General features: G+C 38.2%; 1 protein-coding gene across 1 annotated transcript in view; it reads left to right on the plus strand.

Moving 5' to 3' along the window:
* Positions 1-16,017, plus strand: part of ARHGEF38 (Rho guanine nucleotide exchange factor 38) — a 173,358-nt gene that overhangs the window by 82,482 nt on the left and 74,859 nt on the right. Inside the window, exons 4-5 of the mRNA XM_037829025.1 lie at positions 10,063-10,210; positions 15,020-15,037. Of these exons, the coding sequence (XP_037684953.1) occupies positions 10,063-10,210; positions 15,020-15,037 (166 nt within the window). The remainder of the gene's footprint in view (positions 1-10,062; positions 10,211-15,019; positions 15,038-16,017) is intronic.

The following is a 16,017-nucleotide window of genomic DNA, read 5'->3' on the forward strand; positions in this document are numbered from 1 at the left end:
CAGGGTTTTTGTGAAGATTAAGGAAAATCTTGTATAAAGGATATTAGCCCAGTGTCTATCCTTAATAGATATCTAAAACATGGTAACCCTTACTAACTTGTTATTATCCTAACATTATTACATTTACCCATCTATTTACAAAGCTTTATTTCTTATGTATGTGGCAACTGGGTAAAGTGTTAATTTATTTTCAGAAATCGTGTTCATGTTTCTTAAGACAAGCAAATCAGATTTGCTGGGTGTGTGCCATTTCTAGAAGCTCCCAATATTTATGCATCTTGATGATTCATATATCTAACAAGGTCACACATTTTCTTCTATGAAGGGAGATTTGGCATATATAGTATCATTTCCAGATTTGGTAGAGTAAACAGCAATTGAAGTAGGTGGTCTCCAAAAATGGCTCTTAATGGACTGTGCCCCCTATTCATGCTGCGATGTGGTCTATTCCCATATGGACTCTGGGCTAGCTAGCCCTGTGACTCACTTTAACTAATTCAAAGGTAGAGGAAATGATGCTGTGCCTAACTCTTAGGGAAGCCTGGCAATTTCTCATTTTGTGAGTTGAGGAGCTTGCCATTTAAGAAGTCCAGCGACGCTGTTGGAAATATGCAATGAGGCCTGTTGTAGAGCAGCAGGCCTGAGACTGTGGCATGAAAAAGTGTTTCCGCTATACCAGCATCCCCACTGAGCCCAGCCTTCCATCTCTCCCTGCCACGTCAACAGACCTGAGAAGGAGCCATCTTGAACATTCCAGCCCCGTTGAGCCCCCAGATGACTGCAGCCCCAGCTGACATCAAGTGCAGCAGAAGAATCATACAGCTGAACCCAGTCAACCCACAGAATCATGCAAGAAAATGAAGTGGTGGTTGCTTTGAGCCACTAAGTTGTGGAGCTCTTTGTTACCTATCACTAGATAATGCAAACAGCAATTCCATCCTCTTATATACATCTGCATTTTTTAACCTTTCACAATATTTTAAAAAGACTGAGTCATGAACATGTTTGAATCTACTTTAATTGTTTGCTTCATACACTTTGTGCTGAGAACCAGAACGGAGAGGAGTTTGTTATAAAGGAATTGTAATTTCTCATATGCCTTTTCCCAAGGGGAGTTTATCCTGGGAGAGAATTTCAAGCTTTCAGTTCTTTGAAGGTATAGTAGATGATGCATTGTTGTTCTGCAGCAGCACTTTGTTCTCCTGAAGCAATGTCTCTTGTGTGTCCCTGAAGCGGGATCCATGGTTGTAGCAGTGATATATTTGGTGAGAAGAGCATTAGTCACTGATGGTTCAGGTCATGATACCAGGGGGATATGCCACAGTGTAGCTCACCCGAGTAAGTTTTCTAGTATTATTGTGTGTGTGTGTGTTTAATTCAGAACAGTCAGTCTTGACCTAGTTGATTCTAGCTCATGGGGCACATTGGGAGACTCTCAACCTGCACACTGGAATGTGTGAGGCTGAGATGTGGAAACTCAGAGGGAGCAGCTGAAAGGTGAAAGCATTTTATACCAAATTTTCACAGTATTAGAAAAACTGTCAGCTTCAGAGAAGACGACTGAGAAAATGAGGTTTTCAGGATCAAAGGTACACACATCCACACAGGAAAGAAAAAGTCAGCAGGGCATATCACATGCTGCAATGCACGTGGACCTCCAGTCTCCTGAGTGAGGTCAGGATGGTTCCCAGGAGTACCAGGACTTATCTCTTGTAATAAAAATAAAACAAGAGTGACTTGGTAAAAGTTCCACAGCACAGTTTTCTGAGGAGAATGTTAAGTCCTGAAATGCTTTGCTAGATAGAGCCTGCTAGAGGAGGTCAGTGGTGTAGAGGTAGGAAGACTGGAGAGCTAAAAATCAGATTTGAATGGACCTGTGGAAGGTCAAACACTGGTCAGAACACACATGGAAACAAATCCTAAATCCTATGAGTGGAAGAGGCCTGTGTGTGCCTGAACATGTTTCCAGCTGCCAGGAAGCTAAAAGCAGACGTGCATGAAGTGCAAACCTTGAAGGTGCACAGTAGCCAGGGAAGGGCATGACATTTGGAGGCAGCCAGATCTGTGTTTTAATTCCAGCTGTGCCACCACTAGCTCTGTGGCCTTGGGCAAGTCACTTGAATCAGTTAGGATTGGTAAACCTGCCTGCCTGGAATAGAAGGCTGACTAAAAGGGCTTAACCAAAAAGGGGTTTTTATTTCTCCCATGACTAGAAATCCTTTAATTCAACAGGCTAGGGCTGGTGCAGCTGTTTGCTGGCTCCCACCAGCTTATTTCTTCGCAATTCTTAGCATATGGCTCACCTCACTGCCTCAGTGTCTTCTCTGCGGTTGCAACACTCTTGTTTACCACAGACCAGTTGGCTGAAATAACAGAAATGTATTTTCCCACAGTTCTGGAAGCTAGAAATCCTGATCACGGTGTTGACAGAGCCGTGCTCCCTCTGAAATCTTTCCATTCTGGTGGTGGCTGGCAAGCCATGATGTTCCTTGGCTTCTGGCCTAACTCAATCTCTGCCTCTGTCACAAGGCTGGCTGGTTCTGTATCTCTTTCTGTCCCATAGTAACTGGGTCCAAATTTCATCTGCTTGTAAGGACAGAGGTTGTATTGGATTAGGACCCACCCTAATTCTGATAGACCTTTAATTAATGACATCATAACGTCTTCAGAGATCTTATTTAGAAATAGATTCACATTCATAGGATCTGTGCCTTTTAGGGGGACATAATTCAATCCATAACACTAAAGATGGCTATTCCGCTTTCAGGCATTGTATCCTCCAGGCAGTAAGAGCAAAACCACCTCCTTGTGAGGCTTTTTCATTTGGGGGAGTAGAAGCCCTCCCCAGCAACTTCCTATGTCTCACCATTTCATTTTGCATACATATTTTTCCATTTCACATATACACACACATGCACATGCACATACACACATACACACACTCATGGCCACTCCTAACTACCGCAGAATTGGGGAAAATAAGTACTTTTAACTGGGTGTATTACAAGTGTTTTTATGAAAGTAAGAAGAATGGATAAATAATTAGCATTGAATGCCATGTTCATTTGTTCAGATTTTAAATAGAGATAGCAAGACCTCTGTGGCTGGATGCAAGATGTAGCCAAACCTTGTCTATGAGTTTTTGTTCGTTTTGTTACTGTTGTATCACCAGTACTGAGAACAGCATCTTCAATAAGTATTTACTGAATGAATGGGATGAACAATAGAGACATAAGTAAACGGTATGGTAACTGGCCCACAGAGGGCACTCAATTGTTGTTGCTATTTTTGTTGCTGAGTTTGCCTTGTGGTTTTTGCCAGTGCCATATTCAGAGGCTATGAGGTAGTACAGAACACCAAGCTCTAGTGGAGGCAAGCATTCTCAAGAGAGGTGCTTACTAACATGGGATAAGTGGAGGATCATGGATCAGTCTAAGAACAGAGTCTTCCTCAGTATTATCAGCCTTGAGTAGGGAAAACTATTATACCTTTTCATAATCTAGCCAACACAAGCTTCAACTTTTAACTTTCAGAGAGCCAGTGATCTCAATGTGCTACTTGTTATAAAAATTTCCATCAGGAGACAAGATATCCTGAAAATCAACAAGGTTTAGGGAGAGTGCATGAGTTATCATCAAAATAAATAGTTATACTCTTGAATGTTAGAGCTGGACTATTACTTAAAGACCATCTTAGTCCCACTGCCTCAGAATTCAGACAAAAATAGTAAGAACCTGATTTGCCCCAAATCATGGACAGAGTCAGGAGGGGACCCTAGTGCTTCCAACCACAGGCCAGCACTCTTTCCACTCCACTCCACTGTCCATCTCCACCACCTACTCATGCTCCCCAGTTTGCCCCTGCCCTGTTTCCAGTCCATCTCCCACTCCCAGATATGCTGGGTGCATGCTGTCTCAATTGCAAAATGGAACCTTCTTTAAGAGACCCCACCTCACTTTATGGCATTGTCCTCCTGGCACAGGGCACAGTGATTGTCATGGGACAGAATCTCATACTCTACCTTGGCTACCTTTCTTTCTCTTTCTTTCTCTTCATTCTCTAACTTCTTTCATTGGCCCCACTTCCTCTCCTCTCATTCCCTCCTAAAACCACTCCTCTGAAGTTGTGATTACAAAGTAATCAGGAATCTCAGAATTTTAAATCCAATGAACACATCTTTCTGATCTTATTTTATTCTAGTGCTTCTTATTTTTTTTAACCAAAACTTTCCTTATATCAGCAAAGAAGTATCATGAGCCCCAGGGTATGTGGAGTTAGGACCCAAAGCTGTAACCACAGCCATGAAATAACTTTGAAGTCTCATTTTGTCTTAAAATTCATGTAAAATTTCCATTTTATGTTTTTATATGAAAACAATGTCTTTTTCTTCAAATACCTTAATGAAATTGATGCTCAAAGAGTATGCTTGTTTTAATCCTAGGCTGCATATACAACCTGGCTTCTGTATTTGGTTTGAGTTTCAAAACTCTAAACAATTTTTTTTTTAATTTTTCCAGTTTTATCATAAAAATCAACATTTCATTCATTACAACTCAGCTTATTGTAAGAATAAAAAAAAAAAAAGAAAAGGAATTTATGGGTCCTTTGGGTGTCCTAAGTAGTAAATTTTATCCCTAGACTAAGTAGAAACTAAATGAGTGTAAAGACAAAGGATAATGTCTTCTTTAATCAAAATTTGCCCTTTCAATCACTCCCTCTCGCTTTTCCTCCTCGTATTTCCTTCCTCTGAGAAGAAAAGAGGCTAGGAAAGAAAGGAGAAAGCATATAAATGATCTGGCAGTCTGGGTTGGTTAATCCGCTGCCTTATTTCATCCTGGCAGCCAGGCTCCCATCCAGGGAGGGTGAGCAGAGCACGAGAAACTCTCCTTGGAACTCCTGGGGAAAGTTGCCAGTAAAGCCCTTTCATTTTGGGGTGATGTGTAATGGCTCTTATTTATTCAGTTGTGTGTGGAGTGATGTGAGAAGTGACAGCCAGAAGCTTGTACTTGCTCATCCAGACCTTCTATCCAGGGGTGGGTGTACCTACCTTGTGTCCTTAGAGCCATCCCACCCCCTTCTCTGTATTCTGAATACTCTGTTTTAAGAAACAATTTTTACTTAGAACCACAGATAACTTTTCAAAAAAAATATGTCTCTGACCACAATTTATGCTTAAGATTTAACTAAAACTCTCTTTGAACACCATCTTAATTGGTTTTGAGAATTGAACTTATTACACATATAATTTTTTCTTGCTAATACAAGTATCCTCCTATTTAAACTCTTTAGAAGTAATCGTTCATGTAATATTTTCCCAGATTTTTTTGAATGAACTTTTATGGTTAGTAAAGAGTGGAGAGAGAGTCCTTCAATTAGTCAGAATTTCTCCTGAAATATTTTCCAATGGGAGAAGAAAAAACAGTGTGTTGATTAGAATTAAGTTCAGCTGGGAGAAACAGAAAACCAAAATAAATCAGTAATGGCTTAAATAATACTGAGATTTATTCCTTGCCCATGTAAAAGCCCAAAGGTTTGTATTCTAGAGGTGTAAGTTTGCCAGTCTCCATGGAGTCCTCTAGAACACAAGCTCCACTCAACACAGAGATGCCCTTGTCTTCATGGACAAGGTAACATTCCAAGTTCCATGCAGCAGAATGGAGAAAAGGATGAAGAAGGGGTAAAGGGGAAGCCAGCTGCTTCTGAAGGAAGGTCCCCAGATGTTGCCAAAGGACATTTTTGTTTATATCTCATTGTGGCCTTTAATTACCTAGACACGCATTGCAAGGGAGGGTGGGAAATGTAGTTTTTTTTTTCAGGGCAGCAAAAAATTCCATTGCAATAGAAGAAGGGAAGTACTAATGTTAGGGGACAGCTAGCAGACTTTGTTACTCACAAACTTGTTCAATCTTTTTGCAGTATTTCTTGCCATTTTGGACATTCTTTTTCTTAAAATCTTCCTCGGCTTTGCTGACATCCATCTTAGTTTCCCTTTCTTCTCTCTGCCTGTGCCTTCTCAGACATCTTAACAGATTCTTTTCCTTCCAGTCCCCCCTCAATGTTATTGTTCTCCAGCGCCTGGTCCTCGAGCATTCTTCTCTTACTCTATGGACTTTCTTGCCTGGCCGTATCAAATTCATCAGTTCTACTACCTGTGCTTCACCATACCTACATCTCTATCCCAGATACTTTTTCGCCAAATCTCAGACTCATATATCCAATTTCCAACAGGATTCCTTCAACTGAATGTCCAGTAGGTGACTCAAACTCAACACATCCAAAATTAAACTCTTTTATCTAACTCATCATCACCTAATTATCATCATCACCTAATTAAACTCATCATTACCTGAACTCTTTTTTAATCTTATCATCACTGTCTACCCACATGGCCACTGAAGCCAGAACTGAGATCTAACTGGGATTATCCTTCCCCTTCTTCTCTCACATATGCTCATTGTCCATTTTCTTCCTCTGATCCATCCTCCCTGCTTCCACTTTAGTGTTTAGACCTAATGCATTTACAATGTGCCAGCTATTGATATAAATACATTGCACATTTTAACTCATTTAATTCTCTAACAGCCCTGTTATTATTATTATCCCTTTTTTTAAACAGATGAATAAATTAAGGAACAGAGAAGTAAAGTACCTTTCCAAATGTCACACAGCTAGTGGGGCAAAGCCAGGATTTAATCCAAGCAGTTGATCCTAGAGCACTCTCTTTTAAACTCCCTGCTTTATAGAAGCTTTTAAATTGGTTTCTTTTCTCCAGTCTCACCAACCCCCCCACACACACAAATTCCACCTTTCATATAACTACCAGAGTAATCTTTTTAAATGCAGTCTAATTATATTGGAGGGGAAATTTGCTGTAGAGTGGGGTCAGAAAAATAGAGAGGCTCCTTGGTTTTGGTATGGCGAGTTCTGGGGGTGAACGTGGGGGTCTGGAAGTAAAGAAGAGGTGGGTCAAGGAGAGGAACATGAATGTACTTACATTAGTGAGGAAAGAAATTTGCAATATGGAAGTAATAACACCAGTACATAAAAGAGGTTCAATATTTTTGGTTATAGGAGTTGTTTTTAAAGGAGATAACTAAGGAAATTAAAAGGGTGCAATTTTCCCCTCCATTTCATGGCAGCTATTTTTGGGGGAAGCCAATGCAAGTCAAGGAAGCACAGGATAGTTATATAATTTTACAGGATTCTAGTGCCTTGGTGTCAGGCAGCCAAAAGTGAAACTACCTTCACTGGTTTAGGCTCAGTTCATTTTCTTCTCCTAATCATCCCTTCAAATTCACATACATTAGAGCAGTTGTCCTTCACCACTACAGAAGCGCGGCCGTGAGTTATGTTACCATGGAAACAGAATCACGTTTTGTGCAAGATACATCATTTCATCTGTGCTATTATGAAGCAGAATATACTAGTAGGGCTGGGAGAGTAATCAAATATTCTACCTGCCAGTACTGTACTTGGGTGAATAAATGACTTTCAATTAGAGTGCATAAATATCTTTTAACTTTAATAATTATTATTAGAACCCCAACAGAATTTTACGTGGAAAAGAGTGAAAAATGGGACTCTGCTGTTAAGGGAAGAGTTATAAATTCTTTCACATGAGACCATTTCTGTTAAAGAAAATGCAAGGGAATTTGCAATCAATAGTTTCATTGTGTGCAAAATAAGTGTCTTTGTCTTTCTTTGGTTTTGACTTTCTGATTTGATCATATCGTGAATTTATGAGGTGGTCTTTACCGATTTCTTTCTTTGTCCCTACTCTTAACTTCTTGATAGTGAACATACATAACTGTGACTTCATCTTGTCTTGGGCCGTGTAAATTCAGACTGTCTGCTCCTGACTTCCTGGCTGAGCCTGCACCTAAACCTGTAGTCCACTCCCACTTCTGGGCCTTGATTCTTTGTCCAGCCAAAGCACCCGCCCATCTACCAATTTGCTACCTGTTTTGATACTAGGAAGCTCTTGTCACCTTATGCCAAACCCTAAATTCAGTCCTTGCTCTATTTTGTTTTCTCTTCTTGTAACTACTGTATTTCTTACTGCTTATGTTACTGTCTTGAAGAACAATTCTACAATATTTACACCCGGTAGAAGTGACAACCCTGCAAACGCAGTTAACATCCCAAGAACAAACAAGAGTCCCTCATCCCTTTGACTCCAAAGATACTCCCAGTCACTGAGTTTCCTTACAGGGCCAAAAAAGCTCCATTAAAAAGCAAAACAAACAAAGCAAAACTAAAACCTCTAACTCACACACCAACATTCACATTATTGTAGAGTCTAAATATAATCACAAGAAAGTTGCATATGATGAAAGGGCAAGGAAAGTCTTTTAAGGTCTGGACATAAATTAGAGAAGAAATGTGACATTTTAAAAATACTAGTGCTTTAATTCTAGAGCTAGTAAACAACTGTAAAAGTCAAGTGACATTTACTGAGCAGCTCGACAGGGGCAGACATTTTTTACATCCTTCGTACATTTAATTCTCAAATTAATCTTAAGAGCTATTATTATTTCTGTTATACAGATGAGAGAACTGAAGCTCAAATACTTAATTTTTTAAAACAGAAGTCATTCCCAAAGTCAGCTCACAAATCCTAAATGCCAGTGATTTCTGATTCTGAGTTCAGTGTTCTTAACTGCATCACCTTGTCAGAGTTCAGCAAAGATGGAGAAGAATTTGGCCTCAAATCCTGACTTGCCACCTCTATCAGGACCTTGGGAAAATCATGTACATGTCTCAGACTCAGACTTGTCCATCTTGTTATGGATAAAATAACCTAATCTTCACATAAGTACAGGAAATTAAACAGTGAATGTATGCAACATGTTGAAAATACTAAAGGCATGTTTGTTTCTGTAGGAAGAATGATTTGTTCCTGTTACTATAATTGGTCCAGATCACTGCAAATCAATTCAGCCATCCCAATCAGTTCAGCCCCCAAATCATTATCCATCCCAAATCTGCAGTGTTTTTGACAGCAGATCTTGTTGCACATTTGTTCTGTGACTCCCAAATTATCTGACATGGTGCTGGGTTGAGTCGATGCTTAATACATACTTTTAATTGATGGAGTGGTGATTAAATCAAACTACTGCCAATAACTACTTGATCCATCAGTTATAAACCCAATTTTATGATATCAAAAGAATTCAATTAATGCCTGGATACAGTTAGCCCTAGTTGCTTGATAAAGAGGTAGTCATAAACTTGGTTCATCATATTATCCAACTGATTTCTAACAGAAATAATAGCTCTATTCATTCTTTTTATGATCATATAGAAAGAAATATTGTATTTCTCCAAACTCCATTGCTCACCTTTCAGAGAACCTCAGGACATGTTAGTGGAAGAAATATTGAAAAATAACTTACTTAGCACCTGAAATTTCACTTCCCATACTCTAATAAATTAACAAGAACTACCTCATTTTGAGCATTTACTAAGTTTGTACTTTGCTCTGAATTTTACACACACTATCTCTTTTAATTTTTATGATGACCCTGTGAAGTTGGGTCTATTATTGTCCCTATTTTATAAATGAAGAAACAGGCTCAAAGAGTTAAAATAACTTGCTTAAGTCACAAAGTCAGTCTGTAGCACAGCCTGATTCCAACTGTGTGGTGGACCCTGAAGTGGGTGCTTTTAACCAAGATCTTGCATACTAACCAAACAGATAAAGTCACTTTTGAGAAAACCAACATTCTTTTGCTACCTAGCCTCATGAAGCTCTTTATCCTTTGTTTTCTAAAAGAGAGGAAGGATGGAAGGAAGAAGGGGGGAGGGGACAGAAAGAAGTAGGGAAGGAAGGAAGAAAGGAAGGGAGAAAGGGAGAAGAGAAAAACAGAGAGAGAAAGGAAGGAAAGAAAAAAGGAAAGAAAGGAGAAAAGAAAGTCACTCGAAGTGTTCCACCCCTCCTGAAGAACCAAGTGGGACCCAACCAACCTTTTAACACTAGACCACATGGTTGAAAAAATTAACATGTGAGGTGCCAATTCGGTCTGACTTTATGTCATTTTGCTTTTGTTTTGCATTTGTCAGGGGAAGTATTCTTGCAGATTAGAGGCCCACTGGAAGAGATTTATAAACTCTACTGCTATCACCATGATGAAGCACACAGTGTACTGGAGTCCTATGAGAAGGAAGAAGAGCTGAAGCAACATTTGAGCCACTGCATCCAGTCCTTAAAGTAAGGCCTTTTCAAATGATGATTTCCATCCACTCTCAGTTGCCTAGCAGGGAACATTTTAAATGGATATAGATGAAAGATCTCACATAAATCCTATGTTTTTTGATGCTTGCTGGGAGCTCTGCTTTGCGTTCCCTTTATGAAAAGCTGACATGCCAGAAGCCCTGATTGACTCTTTTTTCCTTGCAAGGATGACTAAAAATAACACAGGAGAAGATTCAGGGCTCTGTGGAGATAAGAAAATGCAATACCAAAAAAAAAAAAAAAAAAAAAAAATGAAATGTAGAAGAAAAGCCCCTTCTTAAAGCTATTGCTACTTGCCCGCTCCCACAGTTCAAGGAATATATGCAGGACAGCACGTGGCTCCGTGACCACTGAGGCATGGGGTTAATAAGGAATTGGATAGCCTGTGGCTCTCAAATGACCCTCCTTTTCCTCCAAACTCCCTGGGGGTGGGGTTGCAAAAGGGGAGATCAGCAGGAACAAGTCGGGACCCTGTTAAAATTAGTTTCAGGACAATTCATCACATGTCCTTTCTTCATCCCTGAAACTTGAGGAAAGAAGGGGGCTACATTTTTTTCCTAGAAAAAATATATATATTCGCTATAAAAATCTGAAAACTATAGGAAAGTACAAATTTGATATTTTATAAACGCTTGCTATTCCACCATCTATTAATAAAAAACGTTTACATTGTCTACTCATATGCATAATTATGGGCATGGGTTTGGGTTTCTTTTAAAGGAAATTGGTGTTTCACTGTATATGCAGTTTTCCACCACAAAGAATGTTTAGCCAAAATCACTGCCCTCCTCCACATCTTACCCAGTAGTTCTAATATGGTCTAAGGATTACCCCAGGGTAGAATGATCATGAATAGACTAGGCATTTACCAACTAGAGAGAGCTGTGGTGTTTAAATCAGTGCACACCAACCTGACTTTTCGGCATACCTCTCTTATATACTTTATTGTTGGGGTGGGGTGGGGTTGCTGGACAGAACGGGGGTCTTCATGTGGCCTGGACTTATTGCCCTGGGGATGCCCTAAATCTTCTATATTCAGAACCATTCTGATTCTTATTTCAGGGAAGAGTTTCAGGCATTGGAGGTTGGTGCTAAGGTTTAGAAAGAACAAAACCCAAAGGAAGCAAGATTGGCAGAACTATTTCTTAAGGGAAAGAAAGTCAAAATCAAATAGCTTAAGTTAGAGCCATTTTCCCAAAAGTTGCTTTTCCATGAAAATAAAGTTAATGATGAATTGTACTGGTCTGCCTGAAGGCTGAGAGCAGTAGAATTATTGACATTACCATAATACTGACCTCAATTGAGCTAAGCTTTAAATTCTGAGAAACAGGTTTTCAAACAAGTTTATAGGCCAAAGAGAGTCTGGAATACCCTAAGGGCTTGGTTTCCCTTGCCAAGTAATCAGTCAAAGCTATTACTGTCCTCTGCCTCTTCCTTGTGGCTGAATCACGGAGCCCAAGTGCACAGTTGCCAATTTCTAATGAATATTAGGTGCGGCCTCCGTTTCTTACCGTGCAAGGGGATATTGGAACAACTTGTTTTGAAGCAATAACCACATTGAGAAGTGGCTTCACGCTTCAATAGCTAAAGAGGATTTTAAAGCAACTTAGGCTGCATTTTAACCAAAATTAAAATATGTTTGCAGGTCTAATAAATATTTATTAAGAGTGAAAGATAATGTTGAAAATATTAAAAAATATATATATTTATATGCATAGCTCTTGCCTCCAGGAACATACACTCTGGTTGAGTAGATAAACAAAACCATCTGGAAAGTTTAATAACAATACAAGTGTTAATTTAAATAACACACCAGAAGCTGTCACAGTGCAGCTCAAGGCTAATTTTCAAAAGGGTGGTAGAGATATTTGAAATTTAGGGCAATGCTTCACTTTGAAAAGTTAGGGCAGTATTTCTTGGTGTGTGAGCTCCCCTGCATCAGATTCACCAGGGATGTGTATCAAAAATACAGATTCCTATGCTCTGACACAGATTAGAAAAAAAAAGAAAAAAAAAAAAAAATATAGGATTGCTGTGGTCCAGTGCAGGAATCTGAACTTTTAACAAGCATCCTCAGGTGATTTTTGATACACACTCAAGTTAAGAACTACTTTCCCTGAAGCAGGTGGGTTTTTTGTTTTGTTTTGTTTTTTTTCACAGATGAAGGTAAAGTCCAAGAAGCAATTTCAGGGCTTGGGGACTGTAAGAAAGAAAAGATTCTAAAACTATCCAAAAGCACAATACCATATCTGCATCTCTAGCCTAAAAATTGGAAAATTGCAAGTTTTAATTTATTCAACAAGCAGTAGTGGCAGAGTACTGTTAGTGACCCCTAAGATTGTGTGAACTACTGTATTAACAACAATCTCTAAATTTATGGAAGGTATTTGCCAAAATCCATTTACTTAGCCTCCTAAGGATTATTTAAGGTTACTGATCTGTATGAGGTAAGTGAAAATTGGAATGGCTATAAATGCAAGTGTAGCTATAATTAGCATAGCTTGTCTGCTGCTTTCTTTTTCAGTTTTTCCAGTTAAAATACCATCAAAGTCTCTTCTGTATTTCAAAGCCCCAGAGATCTGTTTATTTTGTAATAGAAAAAGAATGACAGGGCTTTTCTAAGTTTTGTTAATGGATGGAAAACACATTTCTGGCTTTATATCTAGTTGTTATAAACTTATGTATGTTTACCTTCTTCTTAACCAAAGCTAAATCCTCAAGAGGAAAATCTCTAACTTCTGGTTATATGGGAATTTTGGCTGCTCTAGCATCTCCATTCAGGGAAGAAGCTAAAGCTTATGTGATGCAAAATGGAAAGGAATAGATTTCAATTTGTTCACTTTTTATACTTTTTGGTATTATTCTAATGAAGTGTCCAAAGTAAAAATTGAAAATACTTTTGGACATTCCTTCCATTTCTTGTCATATAGCATCTTTGAACAGACTGTAATCCTTAAGAAGTTGCTGCATAAAATTTTTGTTAATTGTGAGTTGAATTATAATGAGAGCCTGTGAGGGTAGAGTTATGGTGGAAGATCTATTTAGTTACTTTATCCCATAAAAGGTAAATAGATACAATGTTCCATAGAAAATTGCATTTTTATTTTTTTTCTTCTCCCCAAATTTGTTGATCTATGATCCACAGAGAACATAGGGCAAAGGAAATTCTCCATTAGAAAAGAATAGAAATTAGGAAAAGAATGTGATCTTAAGGGAAATGAATGGAAGGATCAGTTGGGTAGGGGTGGTACAATTTCTTTCATTGCAATATAAGTGCCCTTCAATAGTAGTTAATAATTTGCCTAAAACTGTGACACCAGCTGATTGAAAAGATTTATAATTCTGCAGTTGATTCTCAACCAGAAGTTCTTGGACTCAGTGGCACCTAAATATTTCAAGATATCTAGGAATCCACTCATATAATGTGTCTGAAGCTTGAGGAAACAACATACTTCACATATATGTATACCACTTTTTCCACTAATATGGAGTAGTGAGATTAATTAAAAAGTATTAAATCCAATAAAATTTATGAAGTTCAGCCTAAGTATTTATCATTACTTTTTTCTCCCAGTCATTAAATGCTAAAACACCATCTGGTATTATGGGATGGATTCACAAATTTTTTGATAGTGAAATCATTCACTGTATTCCAAAAGGTTGGGAATCAGAGACCAAGGTGATAAGGTGGTAAGCACAGATTATTATTTTATTTCTCTGTAGTCACGTGAGGCTTTTAGAGAAAAACTTCAATCTACGTTATTCTTTAAATTTAATCTGAATTCTTCCCACTTTTTTGTTGATTTAATTAATTTGGGTAGTATTTTTTGAGCTCCTACCATGTGCCAGTCACATGTTAGGTAGTGGGGATATAGCACTGAACAAAGTAGACATAAATCCTTGCCTGCAATGAAGGGAGAGACAGACAATAAATTCAGTTAAGTTCTCTCGTGTATTAGAAAGTGGCAAGCGTTATGGAGAGTAATAAAATGGGGAATGGTGGTAAAGACTGTGGGGAGGAGAGAGTGCTTACAGTTCTTAAAAGGGTAGTGAGGGAAGATTGTACAGGGATGGGGACATTAGAGCAAAGTCCTGAAGGAGATAAGGGAGGAAACCATGGAGATTTCCCTGGAGGGAGAACAATCCAGAAAGAGCAAGTGCAAAGCAGTCTTTCGAAACTGCAAGGAGGTCTGTGTGGCTGTGGCTGCCGCAGGCCAGGGCAGTAGATGAGTAACAGGAAATGAGGAGGAAATGAGAGGAGGGGCCTGGCCTAGGAAGGACTTGAGTTTACTTGAGTGAAATGGAGCCAGAAAAGCTAGCAATACCTAGTGACCTTTTTGTGAGAAGCATGTCATTGAATAGCTGACTTCTTTATAATCAGCATTACAATATATACAGTGATATTAGCAAGCAACTGATAATAGTTTTCTGCAAATCAATCTTGTAAACTCAGTTTCTCCTATTGCTGTGCTTAATAAAACCTCTTTTCACAAATGTAAACAAAAATTGAAGTTCAGTCCATTTCTGAATTGTAAAAATGTTCTAGCCATAACCTGAATTAACAGTTTTAAACTTTACACAAAGTGTGAAAGAAAAATACTATCTATACTAAAATGTTTAGTGACATGATTATAAAATGAGACTAAATGTATAGAAAATTCATGAAAATTGTGTATTACTTTATTTTTGTTTTACATAATAGAATTTTAAAAGTTTTCCAATGTTTGCATATTATCTCAAATATGTGGATTTACATGAATTTACTTTTCTTTTCCTTTCTTACAGGAAAATATATATGGAAGAGTAAGTACTTTTTTTTTTCATAATAGAATCAAATATAAAATGCATGGGGAGAAGCTCCTGAAAACTCCTTCCAAATCAGCATTGTTTAACATTTACAATTACGTGTATTATGTTTAAAAATTTAAGTGAAGATTGCAAAGGTATTCACCCCAGACATTACTGGTGCATCAGACTTCAATGTTACTTTATTTCCAATTTTTCTGAGATGATCTTACATATTAATCTATCACATACACTTTCCTGAACTTTTTAGAAGAATCCTGGGGTATAGTTTACTTAAATCACAAGTTTGCAGGTACCAGGAACTCTCCAGGAACTGCTCATCATTCATATGTTTAGGAATCTTACTGTGTCCAAAAACACTTCTTCCTAAGAATAGCATGCCTTTTTAAAAATGTCTGATTAACACCATAATGTTTTTGAAGGTTCCATAGATTACTGCACAAAAGAAAAGATTCCTTATGTATTACAGTAAAAATTGGGTTTCTTCTAATTTGGACTCTTGTATGATTTCTGGAGAAAAGTATCATACACACTTATGTATTTAGCATCGAAATGAATTATTAAGATGAAAGAGTTGGTCACTAGGACAATATAGAAATGATCTTATAAAATCAACATATGCACACTTTGGAAGTTGTCTGGGTTTCTCAAAGAAAAGCATGTCCAGCCTAACTGGCACTGAAAGGGTTATATTGACTTAAAAAAAAACAAAACTCAAATTTACCAGAACTATAAAAAGCACTTGTTTAGCTGCGCATAGTCAGCAAGCAGTTAAGGTCCTGGGTTCCTAGTCTGTGTATGTGTTTTTGCTTGTATGTCTATTTTGAATTCCTGAGAGTTTATATCAAGAAATACAAAATTTACAAATCAATATTATATGTATTTAAACCATAAATATCTGCCATTCATACTTGGTGCAGAACAACTGTGGGACACACGGAATTCCAGAACTGCGGAAGGCTTATACCTCAGCCAAA

Source organism: Choloepus didactylus, chromosome 3 (assembly GCF_015220235.1).
Source record: "Choloepus didactylus isolate mChoDid1 chromosome 3, mChoDid1.pri, whole genome shotgun sequence".
Lineage (NCBI taxonomy): Eukaryota > Metazoa > Chordata > Mammalia > Pilosa > Megalonychidae > Choloepus > Choloepus didactylus.